At 38.3% G+C, this 14,916-nt stretch overlaps 1 protein-coding gene across 1 annotated transcript; it reads right to left on the bottom strand.

Annotated features, from left to right (window-relative positions):
• Positions 1-683: 683 nt before the first annotated feature.
• bmp5 (bone morphogenetic protein 5) lies at positions 684-14,335 on the bottom strand. The gene is made up of 7 exons (XM_083775181.1): positions 13,347-14,335; positions 9,989-10,181; positions 5,669-5,817; positions 5,018-5,209; positions 4,797-4,873; positions 3,927-4,037; positions 684-2,812 (listed from the first exon to the last, which is right to left on the bottom strand). Exons 1-7 carry the CDS (start codon positions 13,840-13,842, stop codon positions 2,663-2,665), a joined length of 1,368 nt encoding a protein of 455 aa, XP_083631307.1. The 5' UTR covers positions 13,843-14,335; the 3' UTR covers positions 684-2,662.
• Positions 14,336-14,916: the final 581 nt, after the last annotated feature.

Below are 14,916 nucleotides of genomic sequence, written 5' to 3'. Positions count from 1 at the left end.
TGTCCATTGAAAGAAAAGAAAAAAAAAGATCAGCCAAGTTTCTGGAAATGGCACGTTCACGCACACTTTTCAGGAAACGCTCCATGCACTGAGATGTGGAACAGCAACATTTGCTAGTTTATAGTATCCACACTTCAAATCCAGTGTGTTAACCACGTTCAACATGGTGTCCCTAGTTCGGGCATTTCATTATAGGCACAAAATGTCAATAGCAAATCTAAATAATATGGGGAAAGAAATCTGATCTACATACTGTGCGATTGAAGATCAGCTATTTTCTCTATTTATCATATGCCGAGGTAAGGATTAAGTGGTTATAGTTTAACATAACACTCAGGGGTTGAGTAGTATAGGTTTGGAACTATGAGGATCCACTTCACCTAAATTGGAGGTGATATCATCATGTCGATACTTGGCTTGAAACATGAACTGCATGCAGTAATGAATTGTAGTGTTTGATATTGAGAGATAGCTATTTGATGAGGAATGAATTACCAGCGGGTGACAAATTGAACGAACAATTTGTCTAGATTCATAATTCAGTATCTCAGTCAGTATCCTTTCATCAGGAATTCCCTTCCCTTTGTCTCCTTTCTGGGAAGAAATGTGCATAACATAATTTGTAGTGAAGACAACAGTTGAGCTGGTTAGACAAAGTTTATTATTTGTGATACAACATTTAGGCTCATAGTTGGTGTTGAATCAGTACCACGCTGAAAGTACAGACCCCTAATTTACATTGCACACTATGTAAATTACGGGATTTAGTATTGCTCAATCTAAAATTGTACCCCTGCAACTGTGCAAATATCTGTAGAATTGCAAACACATGGACAACTTATAATCGAAAGACTTGAAATGGATCAAAAAAAAAAAAAAATCTGCAATTTTGTAGGTAAAGCTAGTTGTAGCCTAGTACAATATACTGCATCATGAACTCAAGGTAACACAAGCACAAGGCAGAGTTTTCAAAATAGTACTAGTATTTATTGAAATCAACAGCATTCTACTTTTAAGATATACTTTTACAAACCTTTGGAACAGAATATAACTATCGTAAGGGTGTGGTCACACCAAACTTACGTTCTGTCAATGCCTTTCAATGGGAAACTTCTTTTTTTGTTTTGCAGAAATTCGCAAATGGCAACAAACCGCTCGGTTCCCATTAAAAGCATTGGCAGAATCCGCCCTGGAAATTCCAGTTAGGTGTGACCGCACCCTTAGGTCATACAACACAGAGTTAGATAATGTTTGGAACAGCTTTACCAAATAATTAATAAAATTTGCATCTTACATTTAGAAAGTGAGTTTTGATACAAAAATGCATTGCCATTTTGGACATTAATAGATAATTAAGCTTTTGTGAATATTGATTGTTTATGAATGAGTGTGTCATGTTATGTCATGTTTGCAGTTATGTAAACCCTATACAAAAACAGTATTCTCCAAAAATAGATAGATGATAACTAGTGATGCAGAAGGTTTAAAAGTGAATGACCTTTGACTCTGGTCTGACAAATTGTACAGGAAAGGGGGAGAAGTCCTTAATATCTTAATAAAAGAAAAGCATGGTAATTTTACTGTAAGATTTCTTAACAGACGCTTAAGCCATACAAATACATATAGAAATTCACCCTAATAATGTCGAGCTTTCCTTATTTTGGTCATTATAGGTTAAATCATTGGGAATAATTTGAAAGCCTTTTGAATAGGGATTTAGTAAACTAACAACTAGTGTGCAGAAGACCCTTCCTCATTTTGTTCAAAAACAAAAGCCAGTTCAAACATGGACCTGAAGAGGTCAAGAAATACCATGTGAACACAAACAGAATGACCAGGCCTTTTCCAATCCAGACACATATTTAATCCCTGAAATTAGCACAAAGGGATATTGATCATTCTAATTGTGAGAAAAGGCTTTGGTATTCCATGTCCTCTCCTCTTCGTGTTGTTATAGAAGAAGAATTAATAAATTCATAAACAAAATGCTGTTGCAAACAGATGAAATGTATAGGATAGTACTACCTACAGTATGTGAAAGATATGACAATTGTCCCCAATTCTGCTGCATCTGCTGTACTTAATCTCAGTTTATGTAACTATATGTAAAACGGATGTGCATATTTGTAAACTGTGTTTGCTGCAAAGTTCATACTTTCATAAATCCCTTGCTAAAGAGCATAGGTTTAATGCATAATTTATGCTCCGTCGTACAATGGCGCCTAAAAGCGGATGTACAAGCTCAATGCGTTGTGTATGCACCGTGTCATGAGCTTGTAGATCGGATCTTTTCTACACACAATGCTGATGTAAGGCAAAGTATGACACGAGCTTAGTTCGTAAAATCATAGCTTTCATTTGACTTTCATGAAGTTTGAGAGGCTTCATGCCAAATGATCATTTACTGCCGTACAAGTTGAAATATAGTTCTAAATGAGAGAATATATGCCAGTGGACAAAGGTTAAGTGATATGAAATCAACAATTTTGTATCAGGTTGTTTAAATATCACAATATTCAGTGTTATTCTTTTTTATAAAGAGTGGAAAATAAATTAGATAATAAAACTTATATATATACATAATACTGTACATCACACCTGTGGTAGCTACTGTATGTTTTCCAGCAATATTTATTATTATAAATACAGGCCAGCATGGCTACTAATGGCAGCCACACGACCTAACTACCATGTTTCTATATTTCTTAAGGATAACATTTGAGCTATCATCAAAGTAAAGTACAGATATTGCATTCAACTTGGTTGGGGCACAGCAGGGCTTTGGCACATTATCAGGAAACATTAGATGAACCTGAATAAAAACAGAATGAGATACCGGTAACTAACTTAAAATTAAGTACAAGTCATTTAAGTACAAGTCATTTCAAACAAGATTTTCAACTTTAAAACAATATGCAAGCTTTCCAGGAAGAGAAAGGCTGTAGTTTCGCTTAGAATCTCCACCAATGATGTCATTGTTTGTCCATAGCCCACCTCTGAGACGCAGAATGAGTAGATTGAAATGGTGCCATCTTATAATAAAGTAATGGCGTATTATTGCCATCTCGGTGAAAAAAAGAATGCCGGTGGGGGCGGGGCAAATTTCTGACTTTATAATCTCACAGATTTGCGAAATTAATCTCAGAGATTTCTGAGAAAAATCTTGAAAGTTTATGACTTTATAATCTCACAGATTTCTCACATTAAACTCGGAGATTTCCGAGATTTTTCTCCGAAATCTCTGAGAATAATGTCGTAATTCTGTGAGTTTTTAAAGTCAGAAATTTGCAACATTTTTCTCCGAAATTTCTGAGATTAATGTCTGAAAATTGCCCCGCACCCACCGGCGTTTTTTTCTCTTCACCGAGATGGCAGTAATAAGCCTTCGTATATTAGTGAGGACCAGTGAAGTAGGTGAAGTGTTACTTTAATTCAGTGGTTCTCAAACTTTTTCATGTCAAGGACCTTTTGCTGGGTGAGGACCCTACTGGAACCCCCTCAAGGAGACCCCACTTTGAGAACCCCTGCTTTAATTTATACTCCATAGTATGAATGACTCAGTCATGTACAGAAAACAGTCAATATAGATGAATCCACCAGGAGTGCCCTGGGCGCAGCCATAACTGAGGTGTCACCTTAAGCGCAGCTACACCTCAGCATTGATTGCCTACACCTAGCCTATGGGGCCCCGCTCCACAGATTCGTCTATACACGCTGCACACGACACATTGTGAACTTGTCATATGTTAAGTTAAGATGATCGTGTAGCATGTAGCATCATAATCTTGCAACACAATAATGCTGTAAGATAAAACCAGACCGAATATTGTGGCTGATGAATATGTAGCATGTAGCATCATAATCTTGCAACACAATAATGCTGTAAGATAAAACCAGACCGAATATTGTGGCTGATGAATACATACCAGGGTTTGCACGATTGCATGATTTGTTGCATTCATATGTGCATTGAGTGGAAAAGAGCATTCCCCATCACAGTAAAAAGCTGCATAGCCCTCAGGTGCAATAATCCAGTCCTTCAAAAACAAGCCAGATGAAAGACAATTATATAGGGTTTCAGTTTTTTCTTGTATAGACAGTCTGGAGGATGATATGATCATTGTTCAAATGCATTTGTCACCTGTTTATAATACAGTCAGTAATAGTCATTAAGTGAAAATGTATAAAGAGAAATATAAGATGATAACATTAAAATTGGTCGATGCAATGTAAAAGGCATTTCTTTTTTCATCTTATCTGTAAACTTTTATCACCTTTCTGTCATTACTATTGGGTACATTGTCTGTACTACTAGGCATTGGTCACTTTGGCATTGGCAGTTTACGAGGCACCTAAATCAGTTCAATGTGTTCTGTATGTATTTGGCATTGTTGTAAAGATAAATGTTTCACTATCCAGCTCATGTTGGATACATGCCTGTCTGATAAACCCAGGAGAAAATGGTGTTCTTGAAAGTGACCCCTCTCCCATTCCATTTGTTATTTTCAACCTTTTCCCCCCAAAACCACACAGCTTAATCTAATCTCAGGAATGTCACAGCCCACAAATTCCAGCTGTATGATGATTCCCAGACCCCAAGGTATCAATAATTAAGGTATAGCACAACTATACGTATACACAGGGGAGTTGTTTTGGCAGCTTACAGTCCTTCAAGATAATTTTACCATTATTATTGTAACAGTAACTACATTCAGACCACATTGCACCAAATATACCAGTCCCAGACATTAGGAAGTGGATTCCATAGGGTTTAAAGGAAGTACAGTGTTTCTTACCTGCCAACCCAAATCTCGAAAGCTGACATAAAGTTCATGCTTCTTGCAGGCTTGCTTCTGTTCACTTGTGTTATGATCTTTAAAAAATGAAAGACTGAATTGTAAAGATAATTTGACAAGAATATATCTTGAAAGAGGCCTGAAAAGTCTGAATGCAAAAAAGAAGCACACGTGAACGTAAGCTTGCCATGACTTTGCACTGCATAAGAATAATTACCCACCTCCACCTTTGGGTGCACGAGGTGATTCCTGTTGACCACCGGATTTGTTGCGATTCTTTTTTTTCCCGCCAGCAGCTCTGACGGAGCGAAGCAGCACCTCACTGGCCTTGAAGAATGCAACTAGGAACGGCTGCTTGGACTGGGGTCCATTTCGTCCAACTATCCCAGCAGACTTCATATTGATACTCCGGCCTTTAAAAAGCAAGGGTAAATATGACTGATTAATACATTTTGTCTAGCTATTATTAAGGTATGATTAATTTACACTTTCTTTTACAAAACATCACAAACCGTAATCTTGATTCATATGTGGTTAGTTTGATTCCCTTGATATATCAGATTTTCAGCATCTTTTTAAGTTGATAAAAGACATGCCTTTGTGTAATCCTCATAGTAAATGACCAGTACCAAGTACCAATCTCAGAGTTTGCTTATACATTAGGAATGAATAGATGTCTCAGTGTGACAAAAAAAACCCAAACGGCACATAATGAAACATTTCTACATTGAGGGGCTAATGTTTTATTAGGGAACTCCCCATGGATGAATTTACCAACTATTTCTAGACTCAAAGATTATAAAAAGCTCCTGGTATGGTTATACTTAATGATGTTAAAATTGTCAGAGTGAAAAAAGGCAGGCATAACTTGCCATCTAGAGTCTCCACACAGAGCTGCAGGCCCATGTTCTGCTGTGGGTTCATTACCCAGTGGTTACTTGTGGCTGTGATATCAAAAGCCAACCAACCACCATCAGCTGCACGAACCTTTTTGGAATCAAGCAGGAAAGTCTCTGCATCTCTGTTGGTGAAATACAAAGTAACTTCATTGATTAAACATTAAGTAAACGCTTTACATATTTTCAACCATACAGGCTTGACGGATGATCAAGAATGCTACTGTAGGATGACAGACTCTTACATGCAATGCCAATTAAATTGGTATGTGGAGTTTGACTCTGGAACAAATAAAAAAGGTCTTAATTTCGCAAGAACTTTCAAAGGGTACAAAGAGAGAGAGAACATGTGCTTCGTTTGGGTCTTGTAGACTTGGACCAGGCAGAAATTCCAGAGGCCCTGACCATGCCATAATGGAAAATGTAAACAAAGAATCATTTGACTGATCATTGATGGATGCTTCAGCCCCTTACCCTATAATCTAATCCCAAGACATGCTTTGACAAAAGGAGAAGATTGTTTCACTCCTATTTTCTGTCCCATGAGTCTTTTATTTTGAAACTAACATTCCAACATTCCCATATTCCTCCCTATGACTAAAGACGTTTTGGTTAGATTGATTACAGTCTGTTTTCACAACAGCCGACACAAGATAAAACTAACGTTAGATCCTATTTCTGCGCGCTATGTAGGCAAGTATTTACATAGGACGGGACAAAGTTATGTTTTCTTTAACATGCATTTGAAATCATGTAAGTAGCTGAGGTGTTGAGTAGTTTAACACCCGCTATATTAATGCTCCTCTGAGGGAAGGCTACAGAATAGGGTGTTGAATTGTGAAGAACATACTGTATGAACATTATTTATTTAAACCTTTATTTGCACAGTGTGCCACTCTATATATGCACTGAACCGATGTACATGCGCAAGTTTGCCCTGTGTACAAGAACAAATTTATATATTGATATTGAAATGACATTGAAATTAGTTACAATATACGGTAAAATACCATTTTACAGCTATACTCTTCAAACGTAGCTCTATTGGAGCTCACCTTTGTCATAGAAGTGCACGTCTAGCTCTTAACCTAACTATTACTGCATGTCTCTGTCAGTGAAGCCAAAGTGACGCGCTGGGAGCTTGTACATCTGCTATTTTTAATGTGTTAAAGATAACCGAAGCAGCAGCAGTGAGAGCAAGAGAGATGTTGTAATCATGTTGGGATTGTTGCATCTGTATTCAACAATGTCTTCAATCTTTAACCACGTGCAGTAAGCTCTATACACTTTGTTATGCTTGTGTTTTGTTTTGAGCTTGTGGATCGGCCTTTTCCGCTATTTCTGAAAATCTTCTGAAAAAAAAAAAATTTTGTACTATTTGGAAATTATTTAAAGATTTGCCCGAAATATGTGATTAAGCAGGGTCTTATCAATGGCGTTATCCTGTTTGTTCTCAATGTTCTGGCACATGAAGCACAGGCTGGGCTGGCAGAATACATCATACATGTCGGAATGGCTTAACTCTAAATGCTTCACAGTATGTGTGAGGTAATCTCTCTTAAGGCACCACTGCCTTGAACATGTAGTGGTGTTGTTAGTAGGAATAAATACAGAAGCACCCGCAAGGAAGTGGACTAAGAAAGGGGATTGTGTTTGAGGTGACTCATTTTGACTATAGTGAGACAGTCAGTCCAACAGATTTACTGTGCACAGCCACACACCTCAAATTACAGTACCTAGATTTAGATATCAGTTAATACCACCTACTGTAGGTTCACAACCTTTTCAGGGAGTCACCCCCCAAAAATAATAATATTTGAACTGGGGATCCCCAAAATATTCATATTTGAACTGGGGACACCTCACCCTGACCAGCACTTGTAATGTATGAGTTGAGGCATTATACATTTTGATTAGTCAGACAGAAGAAAATCTACGTGGATCAGCAGATCAGCTATTTTCAAATGTTTTGCCTCTTTCTTATATTAATTGACAATTTGGCCAATGTTTGGTCAGTTTTGTAGAATAGTTTGTTGATTACTTTTGATGCTCTAGTGGCATTTACATTTTTTCATATTAAAAAGGTCTTACACGTCCTTAATTGTCACTTCGCTGTCATTTGGGGACCACCTAAAATCATGTGGGGGCCCACAGGTTGAGAACCTTTGCTGTAGAGGCCCAACACCCAGAGTGTAGAGTAGGAGAGTAGCGACATGCTTTGATCTCGTCGCAAAGTGGTGCCTTTGGGCTATAGTTCCAAACATTGCTCCTATGGCTGGAACTATCCCATTGAGATAGAATGAGCACTTCCGCATTCCATTGTTACAATGGGAGTCAACGCTAGTGTCGCCACTCTCTTACTATATTACTCTGCCAACACCATGCCTCTGTGCAAACAAGCCACAGTTGACATTCTAGTCTAGAATATTTTTGTGCGCCTCATTTACCCTCATGAACACTTGTCTATAGCGTCCCTATTCTGACGCAAACATTCAGTGAGAATAGCGGATCTACAACCTCACTTTCTGGGAAATTACAACCTCACACCTAATGTTTTGACACACTGTGACCCGGCTGAAGATGGGCTATTTTCGGCCAAGAGATTTGGTGCAACTACTGTAAATATATTGGAAGATTATACAGTGCATAGGCCTATACTGTACAGTACAGAGCAACGCTTTACAGGCTGGAACACAGCACACAAGGTTCATGCATTCAACATAGTAAAATAAACATATAGAATAGTATGTATTGAAGTATTTATGCATGAATGATGATGTGATCGTATTAATTTTGTATGTCTGCTCTATTGCCTATGATGCGTTTTGTTTTTGTCATGTCCGGGCCTGGGTTCATAACTAATGGAGAGCGAAGGTAATCAATAATCATGAACCCTTTTTTCTTTTGTAGATAAAAAGAATCACACCCGTTTGAAGTGAGGGGCGCTCTTATCATCTTACAACATCGAGGACAAAACAAACGTGGACAAAACAAACATTAAACCTTTTTTTAAAGAGGAGGAGGAAATGTCCTCTGGAATCACCAAAACAATATGTACTGTGTCAGGATAACACTGTCTTATTGATAAATACCTTAGATACAGGTTTTAAAGAGCTGTTCATCAGTAACATTGTTCACTCAAGGCACTGATGGCTAAAGCAATATAGTTGATCTGTGTGTAATAACCCCTAAACTAATTTGTTAGTTAACCTGCTTCCAAATGAAATTAGTCACCTTCATAAATGATGACTAAGTGACAAACAAGATATCAAAATGTATTCTTTAATCTGTGATGTTTTATGACATACAGGTAGAACATATAATTTAAAAAAGATAAGATAGTATAAGTTAATTGAACAATGGTCACTATTTGAACATAAATGACAGTTAGGGCTTTAAATGTTCATAAACATTGACTGGACTATCATATGCCCTAAGAATAATGTGTAAATTCTTCTATTTGAACGGTGTTCTCTTTAAGATGGGAGAGTTCATTGACTAGGAGCTCTTCAAAGCCCAGGAGGACCATATCTCCCCTTCAATCACCCACACACATATTTGGCAAGCAAATGTGGGCCCTGTTTTAAGTAGCCCCCAGTGTATTCAACTATGTCATGGCTCAAACTTCCGGAATATTGTTAACAGAGGCAGGTGGTGGACATAAGAGTTTGCCCTCAGAGCGCCCTGGGAGGCCCCTAATGGGCCCTCATGGCGTCTTCTGGGACACAGCCAGCCTGGCAGGCAGCACATGAAGAGTGATAGCTGATGGACCTTGGAAAACTTCATAAGTGGTCAACTTGCTAATGGAGTTCTCTTTATCCGAGAACTATATTTGTAAGGAGGGCATGGTGCGAATGAGGCAGAACAGAGTTGGTCAGTTTACAGAGCAAGACAATAGCTGCTAAATGATTATGCTTTTATTTTTATTAGTAATGTTTTAATTAAATCATTTATAAAATAAATAATAATACCACAGAGATTTGAGCATATCCAACGATTTGCAAGTGTGAAGGGGATATTCCTTTATGTTCTGCCTGAGTGACTGTGTTAATTGTTTCGCAGAGCCATGCTGTTTTTAGAAGTCCACTTTCAAAGCCTCCCTTTGTGTGTGACTGAAAAGGTGCTGATCTTCAAACCATGATTTCTATAACATATCCCAATAAGACATTTCAGCCTGCTTTAGAATCCTCCAACTGTGACCGATTAATAGAATTTGGATCAGCATGTCTGTTGGATAGAATTGACAATGCTTAAGAGTTGACATTTAATTCTGCTCAATAGAGTAGTGCATCTTACTTGTGTTGATATTCCTTGATGACTTGGTATATGGTAACCTTCAGCGTAATATTGTCATAGCGCACGTGACTGCGGTCCTTATAGATACGAAACTCGGCTGCAGTCACAGCCTCTCCATCTGGGATCTGAGTCAGATCAAAGCGGAATTCCTTGTAGTGTCTTCGGTGGTGAGAAAAGTCCTTGTCTTTCTCCACTGAAAAATGTCAAAACATGTGATCAATATAATTTTATGGGCAACAAAAGCATATTGACCAAACGTATACGTTCACTTCCTGCACTGCTCTGTTTGAGCATGTGCACGTGCATGCGTGTTTGTGTGGGTTGTGTGTGTATCAACTGTGTCAGTGCCTGTTGTTTAAACCAGAAAAGGTGTGCCAGTGTTGAGAAAGGATAATTTATCACATCTTCTTTTACATTCCAGGTCCAATCTAAACATTCTGACTCCCAACAAAAGCACTTTCCAGTCTATTAAATCATTGAACTGAATACAGGTAGCCACTTCCAGACAGACCCTCCACTGTGTGCCTCACTGCATTCTGTAGCCATGATGAATGGGCTGTCAGTTTAGAAAAACAGGCTGATTTCAATTAAAAACACTTTGGTCTGCTCCTCAAGTGAGAGAGAAGACCAGACAGGGTTCTTCAACGTCATTTTGAGTGACGACTCTGACCCAATTTCTGGACCTATATTGACCTCCTGTAGGTTTTATACAAAGCAGCAATGATGTCCAATAACCCATTAATTTACTAACATAAACTTTTCAAATATTTTCCAACGTAGAACAAAAAAGAAGGGTTTTCTCCCATAAGTTTCCTTACACAAAAGTAAAACGTTGTCTTACATTATCATTCAGTATCACAAAAGCATGGGGGTTGAGATGAGTTGACTTTCTGACACGTCTACTGATATCATACGATGCATTTTGCTGATAGTTTATCAAGAGTGAAAGTCTGTGGTTACTTAACACATGCAAGTCAGAGGTCATTGAGCGCGCTCCATTATATTAGCCATGGTCAGTAATCTGAAGCAGAGGTACAACTTTAAACATTAGCCTTGAGACTTCACTCATTCAGCTGCCTTCGCACTTGACGAGTTGCAGATTTGGTTGGAATTGCACAGTAAAATCCTCCATTCTTAATTTAATTCAGAGTGTACACATGTAACCTTTGTTCACATTCGTACACTCTGGATTACAGATGGATTAATGAAATGGTACGTGATAGATATCTATATATCTATATCTACATATATATCTATCTATATCTATCTATATATATATCTCTCTCTATATCTATATATATATATTATATAATATATAAAATTATTTTATTTTTGTTAAAATAAGTGTTAAATAGCTCTATATTCTAGTAATCACTGCTGTAAACTGTAGAGCCTTTGTTCAGTAATGGATCTCTCTCCATCTCTCCAGGTCTTCACTATAGTCTACTGAAGAAAAGAAAAATACACTTTCAGTTTGGGATACCAATTTTAACCCAATCAGGAGAGAACTCATACAGGAAGTGATCATGAAACAAGTAAATCAGAACACTATAACATTGAAGCTTATAAATGGGTTCTTTCCTGGATTGAATGCAATTAGTAGTGACCCCCCCACCTGAAAATGTATTTTCTGTTTATTAAAGAGCTGGAGTGTCAAGGAGAACCCTGTTATTGAACAAACACTGAGTCTACAGCAATGATTAGTATATCGAATATATAGAGCTCTAACTTTTTAACAACATGCTTTTTGTTTTAACCAGATAACACTTACAGTACTTTTAACACTGAGTATAAAGTGTTAATAACACTAAGGATAAATTGTTAATAAATTATTACTCTGCATGCTGTGATCACGGCTGGTTTTTCAATGGGTTGCCCAGTTCACATTAATATGGAAAACATTCATATGGAAACCTCTCTTGGTTGATTGTAGCCTACTGACTGCTTCAAGGTACAGAAGTGAGTTTCTGTGAACACCGTGTCATGGAGAAGTTTATAAAACAGTTGAGGTCAGTAGTAATATTTGCCTGTACTGTAATAAAGACAGAGCTCCATTGAACACTTCACTGACAGTCCCCAAAATGAGAGCAGAGCTTTCAAGGCTGACAGTGTACATGCCCTGGTATAGCGCTAAGTGGAAACACATGGGCCCGGGCCAAGGTGAGGGATTATACCTCCAAGCACCTCCACACGAATTCACTTTTACATGCATTGCTATATAAGCCAGCACCAGCAGTTGTTTTTAGATCCTTTAGGTCTAATACCCATAAACAAAATGTATAGGTTTTACATTTATATTTTGAAGGTTTATATTTTGTGTCACGTGAGGTACATGATGTTAAATTAAATTGCATGCGTTTCCATTTTTGTACTCTCTCTCTGCCCATGAAGAACAAGAACTGCAATAATGCAATACAAATGATACCACATTACACTTAGTGCCAAAGCCTATAGCCGTCAGGAACACGGCAAGAGAGAAAACACAGGCATCGTCCAATATCGTTCCTCTTTTAACAACAGGAAATAATTAAGACCAATTTTCCCAAGGTCAGACAGTCATCTGATAAGTTGCTATGAGCAGCTGGGTCAGGGGTCATAGCTACTGCATGAAGAAACAATCATTCTACAATTCAGCAGTATTTTATAACAAGTGGCTGGAAAATAGTGGGGGTCAAAATGTGTTAGACCTTTCTGTGGGCCTAAAACATCACATTTCATGACCATCATGATTGCTATAGTAAACATATACCACATCAAAAATCTCATGATGCCCCATAGGCCTATACACGGCAGTGTCCATGTAACTCTGAAAGTGTAGTTACAAATGGATAAATTAACACTGAGGACTTTACTGTGCAAATAATGCACATCATTGCAGCTATGTATACCCTGTTGAAAACTCGTCATTGTAGGTTACACTAATGTTGGCTGTCCGCTGTTAACATAATAGCTCTGATAAAAATGTGAACATAGACTATAGGACCTAATGTGGATCCTTTTTATTGTCCTTTTTAATTTTATATTTGATAATCAAACTTTTGGCCCATTGACATTGGCCTAAAGAGCTATATCACCATGGCCTCTCAAACATGTGCAATTGTAGAACTATTACAATATCATTATTACCTCACCTGTAATCATGGGATTATGCTGATTCCATGATTAAAAAATAATCATAAAATGGGCTAATCATCATGTGTTGTATATAGCATATTATCAAACGTTTTGATATAATACAATTAAAAACTATATATATATATATATATATATATATATATATATATATATATATATATATATATATAATTAAGGCTCAGGGCACCAAAAATCAGATGGGACTCAACTTGATCTCACTTACCTAAATTGACAAAACTCATAACCATATCGGCGTCATTCAGAAAGTTTGTGTCGTGCGACGTGGTGAGCGGAGGGCTTTGGCTGGTGAGAGGGGCCGCGCGGTAAGGTTGCGCCGCACGGGAGTATCCATGCGGAGCTTGGCTGTAGTAGGAGCCTTTACGAGGCTGCTTGGAGCCACCGCTGTATCTCACTGACGTGCTCTGCTGCTGGAGAGCCTCGTCCTCCTCTATGGTCATGGCGTTGTACAGGTCGAGCATGAAGAGCGGTGCTGAGGATGCCTGCTTCCCGGGAGAGAAGGGCCTGGGACGGTGCGGCAAGCCCAGAATGGAGAGGATCTCTCTCTGGATCTCCCTCCGCTCGTGATTACGCAATCTCCTGTAAATAAAACTGGAGTGCACATGGTTGTCACTTAACCCACAATGAGCGCAGTGTAGAAAACTCATCGCGAAGCTGCAGAGAAGTCCAAATACAGCACGGCTTGAATGTGTAAATGTCATTTTTAGGGGAGGGGGGCGTTGTAATAGAGCTCACTTTAGGGCGAAGACTCGGGTGTATTGATCTACATGGCAAAGTTATGCAAAGAAAAAAAAATACAAATTATTTTGTCAGAACAGAATCATATATTTCCCATATTGGCCATAACTTGGCCATAACTTTTTGGTGTCATTCACTGGAATCAGGACCTTTGTTTGCCAACAAACGAGGCATCAACGTGCAGTGAAGTTATAAAGCCCTCTGTCCTCTGCGAATGGTCCTCTCCATATGTGAAGTGCTCCTGTGCTTCAGCAGGCTACATCCAAACCTCTGTCACATTTTGTATTTAATGGAACAAGGACTCCATCATCATCACCTTTAGTCCGCTTGAAAAAAACACCTAGGTACGCCCATAACGTCGAACATTCCCAAATTCTTCAGTGAATAAAAGAAGAAAAAAAGTTGAATAAACGCGTCAAAAATCAATAGAAACTGGCACTGTTAACATGCTTCGACTCGCAGGTTTTATGGAGAATGTGTTGGGGCTACATGCCCAATGAGTCCATCCCACACTGAACGGAGTTTCTTTTTTTTCTTTTCTGCATCCACCTCTAGCGGCCGCAATAAAACTTAACTGACTCGAAGATGAATGTGGCAGCTCACATGTGTAAAAGGAGACACTTGAAATCGGAAACCGGTCTTAACGAGTGAGAGAATAATGACAGAGCCCTTTAATCACCTCAACTTATTGAACTTTAAGAAAGGTCGATCTGGTCAGTATAGGCTATAGGCAATCCGACCAACTAGGATCTGATCTGACCTTTATTGACTATTGAAGTCCATGATTAATTGTGGACGTAATGTATTGAAATAATTAACAACAAAAAGGGCTGGGAAAAGAATAGAGTCTACTTATCTTTATTATCATCCATCTTCTTGTAGTGATGATGCCACTATAGGCCTATTCATCTAACACCTGCCCTGTTGATCCCAAGCTGTCATAGTGGACCAAAATGTTTTCAAAAGTGGCTTCTCGGCTTTGTGGGTAACACACAGGGGAGTGGTAACCTGATCCTGGAGTCGGTGTCATTAGTAAA

The sequence above is a fragment of the Protomyctophum parallelum genome (genome assembly GCF_964188405.1).
Source record: "Protomyctophum parallelum genome assembly, chromosome: 10".
Classification (NCBI taxonomy): Eukaryota; Metazoa; Chordata; class Actinopteri; order Myctophiformes; family Myctophidae; genus Protomyctophum; species Protomyctophum parallelum.
Note: the sequence above shows the minus strand (reverse complement) of the source record. Positions and strands in the feature narration are given on the sequence as shown.